The 14,307-nt window shown below is 37.1% G+C and overlaps 1 protein-coding gene across 1 annotated transcript in view; it reads left to right on the forward strand.

Annotated features, from left to right (window-relative positions):
* ITGB3BP (integrin subunit beta 3 binding protein) overlaps window positions 1-14,307 on the forward strand; it is a 54,851-nt gene that overhangs the window by 4,640 nt on the left and 35,904 nt on the right. Inside the window, exon 2 of the mRNA XM_074221266.1 lies at window positions 10,326-10,368. Within this exon, the coding sequence (XP_074077367.1) occupies window positions 10,326-10,368 (43 nt within the window). The remainder of the gene's footprint in view (window positions 1-10,325; window positions 10,369-14,307) is intronic.

Raw genomic sequence — 14,307 nt, forward strand, 5'->3', positions numbered from 1 at the left:
TTGTTTGTTTCTTAGTTCTATTTTCCAGTTTAGTCTTAGTCCCATTTTCCAGGTTAGGGTGGCAGATTCAGTAGCTTGCTCTTTACTCCATACTCCACTTGGCTTCGGGGTACCCTCTTCACCCCAGAAGTCCCTCTTCCCTAGGGCTTGGGGTGCCAGGCCAGCTGTGAGCTGCCCTAGGATGATGCCTTTTTTCTGTGTCATACTCTTGGAAACGGTTAGTCTTATTGATCAAGGATAATGAGGGGAGAGTAGATCATAGATAGGAAGAGATACACTCCTTCTGACAAGGGAATTCAAAGTCCAACCCTTCTGTATCACAGATGAAGGAATAGCTATCTCTCAAACACCTCCTGGGGTAAGAGAAGCTGCTCTTAAGGATCAGATGCTCTGACTGGACCTAGAGGGAGCACCAGAGTGCATAGCATGAACATAGCCAAGACTGGCCCAGAGTCAGGAAGACTCATCTTTCTGAGTTCAAATCTGATTTCAGACACATTACAAGCTGTGTGGCCCTGGGCAAGTTACTTATCTCTGTTTGCCTGAAGAAGGCAGATGAGTTGAAGAGAGAAATGTCAAAACACTCTAGGATCTTTGCCATGAAACCTCCAAAGGGACTCATGAAGAGTCAGGCAAGTGGAAAAAAAAAAAGACTGAACAACAAAAACCTCCAAACCTCAGTCATTTATTCTCATCAGTAGTTTAGAGACTTGGAAGTTGTCCAGACTGAAAAATAATGGTTAAACATTGTCCAGGAAACATCCATGGATGGGCTAAGACATGGAGGTGCCTGATAGAATTTCTGGAAAGGGAGTTAGGAATTGCCATTGGATTTTATCTGAAGGACTCCATATGTCCTGGGAATGATGGTAGAAATTGAGTTGTGAAGTGTTCTACCAATAATGTGGCAGTTTTCACTTAGCCAAAATAATAGAAGATTTTGATATTCAGTGATCTAGTAAGCTTGCTTAGGTATGTGTTTGAAAAAAAAAATTTGCCTTGTTTCTCTAGTAGAGTCCCAGAATTATGGAATTTTAGTTGGAAGGGACCTGGGTGACCATCTTTTCCAATATGTACCTGAAAGGAGTTCCCATTAGAAACTACTTGCTGACTGGTCTTCTAGTCTCTTCTAGGAGACCAAGTGAGGAAAGAGAGCTGATTTCCTCTTTAGGCCAGTTCTCATTTCTTTGCAGCTTACCCCCACTCAAGCAGGCCATAAGAAAAGTACATTTTACTTGTTATACTTGTAGACCAAAGATCTGCCTTTGAAGAGGAGCTACCTTATGAGATCCTTTTGAAACTCATAACTAAACTTCCTAGAATGATATATCAGAGATGGGATTTTAAAGTGTATACTTACCTAGAAGATTCAAAGAACTTATTTATTAAGCATTTAGTATGTGTAAGATATGATGCTAAGTGCTAGAGATACAAGACCAAAATAGATTAGTTCCTATCCTCAAGGAGGTTATTTTTAGCAGGAGGATAACATAGATGCAGGAGTATATGCAGATTTTCAAAGAGAAATAAAAAAGTAATTTTGACCATAAGAGCATTAGCAGCCAAGGGGATCAGGGCGAGCTCAACAGAGTTTATGAAACAGCATTGGCCTGATCTGCTTTGTGCTTTAGGAAAATTATTTTGGTATTTTGGAGATGGATGGATGGACCAAAAAACCATTAATTAAGCACTTAGAATGAGCCAAGAACAGTGCTTAGCAATGAGGATACCTATAGAAAAATCAAGAAGATCTTTGATTTTAAGGGACTTCTACGAAAGAAAGTTTAACTTTCAGGATGTATGGCCACATCCACAACTTTATTAGTTGTTAGATCCCAGGGTGGTGAGAGTCTGGAGGACACATTGGTGTATGGTCAGTCTTCTCTTTCACCAAAAGGTTTGGAATTGATGAGTCCCATCTCAGTGCAGTCAGTAAGATGTCATTCTTTCTGTCCTGATTTGAAAGGCTGTAAGTAGCCAGAGGGGGAAGGGCAAAGAGAATTTGGGTGGGGAGGGAGTCCCTCTACCTACCATCTCCAAATGAGATTTTGGTGATGATTGGATGAGAAAGAAGAGTGCTTGGGACAGGGACACTAAAAAGGAGGCTACTGTAATAGTTTAGATGAAAGGTTAAAGCCCCAATCTAGAATGGTGGCTGTGTGAGTGGAGGGGAGAAGACCAATGGGAAGCATTGTGAAGATGGAAGCAATGAGATCTGGCATTTGACTGTCAGATGGTGTAAGATGAAATGGATATTACAAACCTGTGTGACTGGAAATATGGTGTAGCACCCTCAATAGTTATTGGTGGATTTTGGAGTAAAGATAAAGTCTGTTTTGGGAATATTGAATTTGAGAATCTTATTGTAGTCAATTTAGTGGTGTCAAACTTAGTGAGATATTAGAGGGGGACGTTAAGCTGTACATGAGAGGATCCCTGTGGGTGTGTATTGACTTAGAAAACCACATATTAGCATTATCCATATTTAATTATAGATTTATTCATTTTGTTAGATATTGTTACATATTTAGCAAATAAATTTTTGCTAAAAATTCCCAAATCTGATTTGGACTGTATTCTGGAATCTTATCATGTGTTTAAAACTTTGTTAGCATAAGCTGATCATGGACACAAAAAAAATGGGCATATCATCTAGTTAGGGAAACCCAATTAGAACAGAAATTTCTAGCAGAGCCCTGAGGAGGGCAAGAGACAAAAATGACAAAACTGAATGAGGATAGCCCCAGCAGGGATGGAAGACACAACATCACCCTGATGAAAGACATTCAGCTGCAAAGCTGTATTGAGACATGGAAACTTTGCAGTTCTCTGGGTTCAGAAGCACAAGGGATTTGGAGGCCAGCTGTTATAGGAGTCCAGGAAAGTGAGGTCAGGATCAACCCATTCAACTGTATGTGGAATGATTCAGAGACTTAATTTGGCACAGAGTCCTAGCTTAGGAACAAAAGTGAGAAGTAAAATAGATAAAATAAAGTGCTAAATATTTTATGAAGAAAAATGTATCAAAAAATCACATAAGAGGAAACCCCAGAAAAAAAAAATCACAACTTCAAACAGGGCCTCAGAGGGAAATCAAACAAATTTGGAAGCAAGGTCTATAAGATCACCTGGAATAAATGTTAAAAAGAATAAAAAATTATTGAGTTCTATGAAGGAGAAAATTGAAAACAGAATAAATAGCTTAGAAGAAAAAGTGGAAACCCTTTTCCTGGATGTCAGAGTAGCTCAAACAAAACTCAGTTACTTAATGACACAATAAGAAATGTTGGAACAAAATTCAGATATTCAAAAAACTAAAGAAAATATCAGGTATCTACTTTTTTTTTTTTTTTTTGTTAGGTTTTTGCAAGGCAAATGGGGTTAAGTGGCTTGCCCAAGGCTACACAGCTAGGTAATTATCAAGTGTCTGAGACGGATTTGAACACAGGTACTCCTGACTCCAGGGCCAGTGCTTTATCCACTGTGCCACCCCTAGGTATCTACTTTCAAAACATGATATGGAAAACAAGCCCAGAAGAGAAAATCTCTCCCAAAAAGCCATGTTTCAAGAAATATTTAAGTTCCTTAGAGATCAAAGTAAAAAATCTACCAAACACTTCCTGAAAGAAACCACAGCTTGAAAATACTCAAGAATAGCATAGCCAAACCTATAGTTTATAGCCAGAAATCTTGAACTAAGGAGCCACAATCAGTTTCACACAAGACTTAGCAACATGGAATTTTGAAGGAGACATAATTTGGAAATGCAGTACTCCAAAAATAAAATCTTAATGTTTTTGTTTTTCTGGTTCTTCACTCTGTGTGTGTGTGTGTGTGTGTGTGTGTGTGTGTGTGTGTGTAAAATCATTCTACAGGGAAATAAATGGACCTTTAGTGGAATAAGGGGCTTTCAAGCATTTCTGATGAAAATACCAGAGCTTAGTAGATACTTTGAAGTGCAAAAAAAATGTGTTGAGAATCTCAAAAGGTAAAGTAGGAGAAGAAGAATCTAATGACTACAAAAGTTACAGAAAGAAATGACAGATGAACTGAGGGTGGATTTGTTCTGCTTTGATGGTCTTAAGAGAAGAAAATGGGAAAGAAAAGAAATATATTAGGAAAAAAGCTTACTTTTAGGGGTTTTTTTTTTGGTAAGGCAATGGGGTTAAGTGACTTGCACAAGGTCACAGAACTAGGTAATTATTAAGTGTCTGGGGCTGGATTTGAATTTAGGTCCTCCTGACTCTTTGGCTGGTGCTCTATCCACTATGCCACCTAGCTACCCCAGAGTTTACTATTTAATTAAAGTACATGAGACAAGGAGAATGCTTTTTCCTTCCTATCCCATGGTTTTGTTTTCTCTTCATCCTAATTGCTCATACAAAAAATGGCTAATATATAAACATGTTAAACACAAATATACTTGTACAAATTTTACCAAACTGTTCGCTGCTGAGGAAAGGAGAGTGGTAGGAAAATGTGTAACTTATAAATATGCAAGTGGATGAATGTTGAAAAACTTTCATAGCATGTAAGTGGAAAAAATGTTTTAAATATCAATCACAAAAGAACAGAATGTAAGAGTGAAAATAAGGGGATGAGGGCAACAGGCATCAAGTGAATGGTTTGCTCTCATCTTAACCACAGGGGAATTAAAAGGATTCAAGTGCCTGAATGCACATACAAATGTATGTACTCACACAGCATTTGGTAGAGGAAGGCTTTAAACTTAACAGGAATATAGTCAGGTTAGCCAATGGGGACAAAGATATAAGAGGGGGTAGAGTTCAGGGAGAGAATATGGAGGATTAAAAGCAAGAAGCAAGTATAAGAAATGTGGTCTTGGGGCAGGGAGAGAGGAGGTGCAGTGAAGTGGGGAGCAGATCACTTCAGTTACAGATGAACAGTTTGAATCACATTCCTTCTCACCACTTTTTCTTTGGATGGAAATGGGGAATGACTAGAAGAGGGGGAAAAAATAGAAAAGGATGTGAATGAATGAGTATTGTCATGATGCCAATTGGGAATTTTTTAATGTTTACAACTGGGAGTGTACTTTAATACTAAAATAGTTTTATAATAGTTATTTTTTTCTGTCCCTTGAGTATTTCACTTAAATCTCCTATGCCTCAGGAGGCATATTCCTAAACATGTGGACATCCAGACTTTATCTTCCTAAAATTGTGCTTCTCTGGTAAATTTTGGACACATTGAAACTCATCAGCAACACAGTAAACATCTTGAATTAATGGCTGGGTTTGCCATCATGAGCTGAAAAGGAGAAGCCATACTGGATGAGAGACCTGTCACCTCTTTACATGGGCTGAAGAGAGGTATCTGTATTTCCATTCTGGGCTTTCCTTTGCTTGCCCAGCACCCAGCTCATGTCACAGGGGTATAAAGGAGGATAAGAAGAAGAATGCAGAAGGGTTGACAGAGCCCCTCCTTCCTTCTCTGCTCATTCCCCAGCAGAGGATGGAAAATAAATCATTTTGAATGTCTCGATTTACGTACAAAGAGTCCCATGAGATATGAATTTGGTCATTGCCTTTCATCAGAGGATTCCTAATCATCTCACGAGCACACTCAGTAATCCTCTAAACATCCCTGTGCAGTTGGTGACTGGCAATATTATCATCTCCATTATAGTGGTGAATAAATGGAAGCATAGAGATACTAAGTGATATTTTTATCTTCCATTCAGAGATTTCATAGTACTTTACAGGCCAGTGTTATTATCAACTCTATGAAGCTTAGTGAGATTATGTGATTTGCCCACCCTTCAGGGAAGAATTTGGCCTGACATCAAGGCTCCCAAAGTTGTATCCTCGTGATTGCATTTCTTCTTCTTGCCACCCATCACCCTGTTATTCTGTTCTATGTTCAATCCCTGTTTTTAGAAATCCCATGACAGAGCTTGTACTTTTGACATGTTTAGGCCACTAGTTCAGGCTTCTACCCTCGTTAGCCTCAATTCACCTACTTTTTCCTAAGCTCCTGTGTGGCATTCTTACCTTCATATGGAGTAGCTTGGAAAATGTTCAGAAAGCATGAAGTAGAACTCAAGCCAGACCACCATTAATTTTATGTTTGGAGATAATTAATTGAAATTTATCATTATTGATATCATTCACCAGTATGCAATCAAATGTCACATTAGATTTGTGATCTAATGAATCAGATTTTTTTAAACAAAATATAACAGAATATAATAGTAAGAGAATTAGTATTGATAAAAGAAATCAGTTAACACATATTAAACACTTTTTACAGACCAGGCACTGTGTAAGGGCAAAACTTTTGATATTAAGACCTCAAGGCATCCAATTTTTAAAATTATTTTTCTAACTACATGAAAAAGTAGTTTTCAACAATTATTTTTTGCAAGGTTTTGAGTTTTACATTTTTTCCTTTTCCTTCCCCCTCCTCTCTTCCCCAAGAGAAAGCAATCTAGTTATAGGCTGCATATGTGTAAATATGCTAAACATAGATCCATATCAATCTTGTTGTGAAAGAAGAAAATCAAATCCAAACAAGAAAAAATATTAGAAAAAATGGCATAATACATATGACAACTTTTAAAAATTGAAGATAGTAAGCTTTGGTCTGCATTTAAACTTCACAATTCCTTCTCTGGATGATATTTTCCATCATAAGTCTTTTAGTATTGTCTTTGATCTTTGTACTGCTAAAATGATTATGTCCATCATGGTTGATCCACACCCAATGTGGTTGTTAGGGTGTATAATGTTTTTCTGGTTCTCCTTCACTCTGTATTAATTCATGAAAGTCTTTCTAGGCTTTTCTGAAGTCCCATCCATCATGATTTCTTAGAGAACAATGGTGCCCCATCACATTCATTTACCACAGCTTGTTCAGCTGTTCCTGAATTGATGAACATCCCCTCAATTTTCAGTTCTTTGCCACCACAAAAAGAGCTGCTATAAATATTTGTGAACATGTCTTTTCCCCTTATGATCCCTTTGGGATACAGACCCAATAGTGGTATTGCAGGATCAAAGGGTATGCATGGTTTTATTGCATTGGGCATAATTTCAGATTGCTCTCCAGAAAGGTTCAGATCAGTTACCCCCAGCAATGCATTAGTGTCCCGGTTTCCCCATATACCCTCCAACACTGATCATTTTCCTTTTTAGTAATATTGGCCAATCTGATAAGGTATGAGGTGGTACCTCAAAGTTGTTTTAATTTACATTTCTCTAATCAATAATTATAACATTTTTTCATATGACTTCAGAAAGCTTTAATTTCTTCATCTGGGAATTTGCCTTTTCTTATCCTTTGACCATTTATCAATTGGAGAGTGACTTGTATTCTTATAAATTTGACTCTGTTCTCTATGAAATGAGTCCTTTGTCAGAAACATTATTGTAAAAACTCTTTTCCAACTTACTGCATTCCTTTTAATCTTGGTTGCTTTGGTTTTATTTATAAGACATCCATTCTTAAAGTAATCCTCTTGTATTCATAGTCAAATCCGAACTTTTTAATCTGCCCGAATTCAAAGAAATTCCATTATCTTATCCCACTTAACCAGTCCAGCATTATTTCTCATTATTACCCAATATGTCAGGGCAAGCCTTGTGTCTTTGTACTTCTCCTGTAAGCTTGTCCTCCTAGAGCCCTTCCCTTTGACTAACAAGCTCATATTTAAGCTTCAAAAGGTCCATTTTGAAGCTCTTTTCCCCTCGTTTGACCTTTTCTGATTCAAGGGATTTCTTCGACCTCCTGTAACAAATACCTTGTAGAATCTTATTATTTCAGCTTGTGAGAGACTGCGGTGTACATTATGAATTGAGCTGTATCTGAAAAATGATCTCTGTTGCAGTGTGCCCCACGGACTGCTGACTGTAAGGTCATTTGAGGACTATGATGTTGTTTGAACCTTCTCTCTATCTCCCCTCCCCTACATTCCAGTCTTAGTGATGCTGTGGAGGTGCTGGGCAGAAAGCAGATAGTTACGTTCCATGCCTTTGTATGACAAACTGTTAAATATTATGCTTTAAGAATGCCTTGTGCAAAGGGTAGACTACAAACTGTGTTATACCATTCCTGGAAGCAGTATGTTGGAGAAACATTGTTGTATCATCCCTAATTGCCTTGAATTGCTAACTATTTATCTGAGTGTCCTACCAACTAGATACAGCAGTCACTGAGAAAGATCCTGCAAGGACAAGGAGGAAGAGGCTGGAGCCCAACAACGTCTATCCCAATAACAAACAGCTGTCTCTCTGTTCCCCAGAAATACATCTTTGTTATCCTCGAACATCTTGACCTAATCCTTTCCACTATGCCTGTGTTGACTCTTTTCCCTTTCCTAACACATAGGTTATCCCCTGTACCCCTATATAAGCTCTGCTTTCCCCCGTTAGATGCTTTATCCTCTAAGGCTAAAGCCCGAATGCAATAACCTTGTAATTCTTTCACTATTCAAATAGTAAGTCATCACCTGAACATCAAACTGCATCATTAGTAAATGTGAAGGAAACCAAAACGCCTTCCTCCTAGTTCCTCCAGAATGTGACCAGCTTCCTTCAGCCTTGTCCTATACTTTCTGTGCCATTGTCCCATCTCAGCCTATTAAAATTCATCTTTTCCTTAAGGGCCCTTCATCATAAAATATTCCCAGACCATTGAGATCTCTTCATCGTAGATTCTGGAACTCTTCTTTGCAGTGATAATATTCCACTATTCTGTTATTATAGTATTAATTTCATCTGTACCTTATTTCCACTTAATATAGTATTAGTTTCATCTGTACCTTATTTCCACTTAATAGCCTCTTGGCTTAGCAAAGTCTTGCTTATAGCAGGCATCAGAGAACTATGATTAGTTGAATTTAATTGAAGATGTTTTTAAGAGTTAAGAATTTTTAGAACATCATACTTAGAACAATATAAGAACATCTACATACAATGCAGAGTAGTAATTTATTTCAAACCAAATGTAAATAGTTGTTTTCTTTGATCATTTTCATTTTGAGCTATTCATATCACTCTTTTCTCCATGCTTGGGTGAGAGTATATAGTCATTTGATTTTAAATTGATTTCTGAAAGATCTTTTTTTTAGGTTCAATTTTAAATGACTTTCAGTGCTTCATAAAATATAATTTCTTAGGCTAGGATACCATTTTGTACTGTAGTTTGATAAGACCTTGAATTTTGATATCTCTATTGATTATTAAGGAATTTGTTTTGGTCCAAACCCCTTTGTTTTGTATCCCTTTCTGGTGGTTGTCATCAAACCACTAGATAAGACAGTCAATTGATAAGGATGCATTTCAGTGGTTTTTTTTTTTTTTTTGGTTTGAAATGGAAATTTCTCCTTAAACACTGTTCTATAAACTTTTACAATGTCTCTGACTTGTTTTTTGCTTTTATTTTCATGCAACTAGTTTAGTTTCTATTTTGCAAGGACCAAGAAGGTCCTTAAAGCCACATTTGTCATTGGGAAAACTCGACCTAATTTATGTTGACCTTTTTCTCCTTGGAGTATTTAGTCTGCCTTCAATAAAATTTTGATGCCTGCTCTTTAGAAGACAGCTGCACGAAATAAAGTCTTATAAATATTCTGTTTTTTCTTTCTGAGAATTTCCATGAACAGCTGGGCATCCAGTTCAGCAGAACAGACTTTGTACATGGAAAGCTGGGTATATGCCTGAATCAGTTTAGTAAAGAAGACAAAAAAACATAGTTTCTTATGGGTTGGGGACTTTTAAAGAAATGGTGCATCTGTTCCCCAGTTAAGCCATAGTTTGGGAGCACTGAATCATGGTAAGAGCTCAAAGGATGGGATGAACAACTTTTGTTCACCTTGACTCTCCCAGTATTTTTAATACTTGCTCTATCTTAATTTCTACTAATGATAAGTTACTTTCAATATCCACACTAAAGGTATGTAAGTGATTGTGGATTCTTGTGAAGAGTTAGGTTTGTTGGAGATCATTTTCTAAGAATGTGACAAAGTAGAGGCTGGTTTGAAATTGGGTGCATTTAGTGATGTAATATTAATATTTGTGTGATAAACATGGTATGTCATATATCTATACAGGTTTTTTAAAATAGATATTTATGAAGATAATGTAATTTCTGATTTTTCATATATCATTAAAACACAAACCAGAGTACAAGAAACTCTTGAATGTTGTTTTTCCTAATGTATATTATCTTCTATTTTTGTAAAATACATGAAATTGAGTTGCAAATTTGAACAGAACTAAAACTTTGCTTGGGTGCATATTCTTTTGAAAATGTGTTTACTTAAGAATTGTAAAATTTAAGCTCTCTAAATATTTTTTTTACAGTGTTAAAAGATCCCTGAAGTTGGATATCTTATTACAAGAAAATGTAAGTATCTATTTGGATGTTTTAATTATATGTAGGGAAATTATGTGTTTAGACCTTTTTTAAAATTCCATTTATTTATTTAAAAGTCTAATTCCTAAGCAAGGGAAATAATTTATTTAAATGAGCTGTTATTTTTACAATGTCCTTATCTCATTCTGGTTGTTACTTTTTTATAATGCTAATTTTATATAAATGAAAAAATTATCAATCAGTCTTCTTAACAGCTACTATTTACTCAAGGGACACATGTGAACTACAAACCTTTATGAAACAGTGTATTAGAAATTATTGTATTAATTGTGGGAGTGGCATAAATAATTATGGAGTTATGAGAATATGTTTTGTCCATGTTGTATAGATTATGGTACAAATGCAAAACATTCACATGAACATTTTTATGTCAAATTTATAATTACCTCTGTCAGCTAATCCAGTTTGATTAAGCAGGACAATAGCAACACTAACAAATTTCATTCCCATTGTCATAGTAAAAATAGAATTGTACTGTTGCAATCCCTTTTGGTAAATCTAGTCAGTACATTCTCAGGGCCAACGTGTCAAGACATATGTCAGTTTATTATGTTCTCATATCAACAGTAGGTGTTGCTTCAAACCCTAATACTGGGACATTCATAGAGATAAAAAGATGAGAGAGAAAGTAAATTAAGACAAAAGCCTGGTCAGTAAATGAGCTTCCCCTCTTTCCCATATGGCAATGTCATTTTAGAGAAATGTGTTTATGTATAATTCCTCTTTAGGTATCTCTCTGGTATTTAGCAAAACAGAAACTTGAAATTTTTAAAATCTCTGAGATACTTTTCTTTTATTTAAACAAAGGTGGCAAAATACTGCAATGGCAGTCAAAAAATCATTAGCAGTTTAATTAGCAGTTTAGTGGCCCATTATCCAACTTGTCGGGTTCAGCATGCAGCTGTGACTGTAATTCTGCATCTGTTTCTTGAGTCAGGGTAGGATTTGGGAGATGAAGAGTCCAGCCAGAAATTACCAGCAGGTCTTTTCTGCCCCAAAGCTCTTCTTTGGGAGATAGGAACAAAATGATCTGAACTGAAGAGAGCAGCACTTTAGAGTTCATTCTTTTTTGTGCAGTACAATGGTTACATTAGTGACCTTGCTGTTCAGAATGTCCATTGACCAGTGGGCTTCATTGGAAAGAGCAAATTTCACCCTTCAGGACTGTTATTAGAATACCTGGAGACACTTCAGCATGTCTTATGACCCTCTTTGTAAGATGTTTAATCCAGATTTTTTTAGATAGGAGCTTTATTGATTAAACATTTCATAATGCTTGGAGTGGAAATCATCTTGCTTTTTCCTAGGAACACCAGAAATATGGAGGGAAAGGAATTCAGGCAGAATTAGAGTCTTGAAAATTAAATTCTAAAAAGCAGCTTTGAGGATTTCATGATAATGAAGAAAAGGTAATGAGGAAAGAATTAAGAAATGTTCATGAAAGTTGTGAAAGGACAATTAGTTTGCAGGAGATATAATAATCTCGTTTATTTTTTCCATCCAATTTGAAACAAAAAGGCCACAATCTCCAGAAGGGCCTTTTGTTAAATAAAAATCATAATAATAATAATAATGATAGCTAATATTTTTAAAGCCCCTTCTATGTGCCAGACACTGCCCATTTTACAATTTTATCTCAGTTGATCCTCTTAAGAATCCTGGGAAATAGATGCTTTTAATATCCCCATTTTACAGATGAGGAAACCAAGACAGAGATTAAGTGCCTTGCCCAGGATCACCCAGCTAATAAGTGTCTGAGGCTGGATTTGAACTCCAGGTTTTCCTGACTAGTGATTCGGCACACTGTTCCTTGTGATACCACCCAGTGACCTCCGAAAATAATAACAGCTCCTACCTCCTGGGCCATTTGTAGGAATCAAATGTCATAATGAACATTAGATTCTAATGAGCAATACAAAAATTAGCCATTATTTCAGGAGGCAGTTGTAGCCAATCAATTGTAGAGTCCAAAAGGAAATTCCCATGAGATTGAGTGGATCAGAGCAGAAAACCCAGGGCCTCAAGAGAAGTGAAATGATTTCTTCTGTTCATCAAGATTAGCTTTTTTAGTTTTCTGAAGAAGTGTTTTTGTCTCCCCGATTCTCTGTGGAGAGCCCTGATGGGGAAGGCAGCCCCGTTCAGTTGGGAAGAACCACAGTCAGGAGATAGCATTTACCAGCAAGGTGACTGGTGGGGAGCCAGCCCAGCACCTCTCCATTTAACTGCTTCCAATTTTATCATCTGAAACAGGCTAGGCCAGATTCAGTTTTGTGTTGACAGGATGAACTTTCAGATACTTTTTGGTGCCAGAATTCTATTACTATAAGTAACAAGATGTTTCCAGACATTCCCTGAATTTCCCTAATCCAATTTATCATTTCAGTTACCCACTTCTCTTTGGCTTGTGTTGTTCCCACTGCTATCACCATGTTCCCAGGAATTAACGAGAGACCAACCTTTTGACTTCATTTCATTTTCATTTTTATTTCTTGAGCTATCAGTGTTTTCTAAAACTTCAGAAACTTCTAGAATGTCTAGCCACAGTTATCATAGGGCAAATGAGTCCCCTAAAAATCTCACTAAAACTCTTCTCTCCTGTCTCCACCTCCAACACCACTTTTTTTTTTTGTTTTGTTTTTGGAAAGTAGTGGGGTTAAATGACTTGCCCAAGGTCACACAGCTGGGTAAAGTATTACATCTCTGAGGTTGGATTTGAACTCAGGTCCTCCTGACTCCAGGGCCTGTGCTCCATCTACTATGCCATCTATCTGTCCTCTCCCCCAGCACCATTTTTTTCTTTCTCTCTCTCTCTCTCTCTCTCTCTCTCTCTCTCTCTTTTTTGCTATTCCTTTCCCCACCTCCAACAACAAAACAAAACTTCTTGACATTCATGGAGTCATTTCGAATGGGAGAGATGGTAGCAGATGAGACATTATACCATAGATTACCTGGAGCTTGGTAACCCTGAAATTGTGAAAAATTTCTGGGGTTGCTTAGTGCTCATGAGACTTCTATTAAAATTTCCCTCAAAACAATTGTAGCAATGTAGGAGTCTTGTGAGAAACCAGGCCTTGCCATGCATGCCGTCTGGATTGAGAGCTGGGAGAGCTGTTTTTTTAGGCCTGGCTGTGCCTTTTACTAGACTTGTTAGCTAGGCCTTTGAGGTTCTATTTGCTGATCTTTTCAGATAGAGTTGGACTGGTCATTTCCAATGCCTCTTTTCAGTTCAAAAGTTCCTTGATTCTGTGATGCCTTAGATGAGGCTCCCTATTTGCTTGTTTAGGGACCAGTGTTACATTATTATTAATATTACTACTTTCCCATCCCATGTTTTTCTGATTATTCTTGATTGCCATACCCTTGATGTCTGGGTTTTAAGTATTCTAATGACAGAGTCTGGTGGTTTTCATAATAATAAAATATTTATGTACTACATTTCATCCTTAGGATTACTGAATCTTTAAAGATTATTTTTAATCCCCAGCCTCACTTTCCTCTCTCAATCCATCTTGAGTCCAGTGGCCAGATATAAATCAGGATGACTGGAGATGACTATGAATGTGAGGCAATCAGAGTTAAGTGACCTGTCCAAGATCACATAGTTAATGTGTCAGAGGTCAAATTTAAATTCAGATCCTCCTGACTTCAGGGCTGGTGCTCTACCCACTGCATCACCATCAAAAATTAAGAGTGTTCAAAGCAGGCCTAAGTCACCCGGATAATAGGACTCCAGTTCTGTTTTGTTGGTTTTGAAACTGGGCCATGTTTAAGAGAATGACCCGGGAGCATTTGTATTGTTCCACCAGAGGTGAAATTCTTGGAGTGGCTCAAGATGGACCAGAGTGAAAGCATTTGTCAAGAATGTTTTCATTAATCAAGAACAAAAGTCAGAAGTTTGAAGATCATAGA

This window comes from Macrotis lagotis, chromosome 2 (assembly GCF_037893015.1).
Source record: "Macrotis lagotis isolate mMagLag1 chromosome 2, bilby.v1.9.chrom.fasta, whole genome shotgun sequence".
Lineage (NCBI taxonomy): Eukaryota > Metazoa > Chordata > Mammalia > Peramelemorphia > Peramelidae > Macrotis > Macrotis lagotis.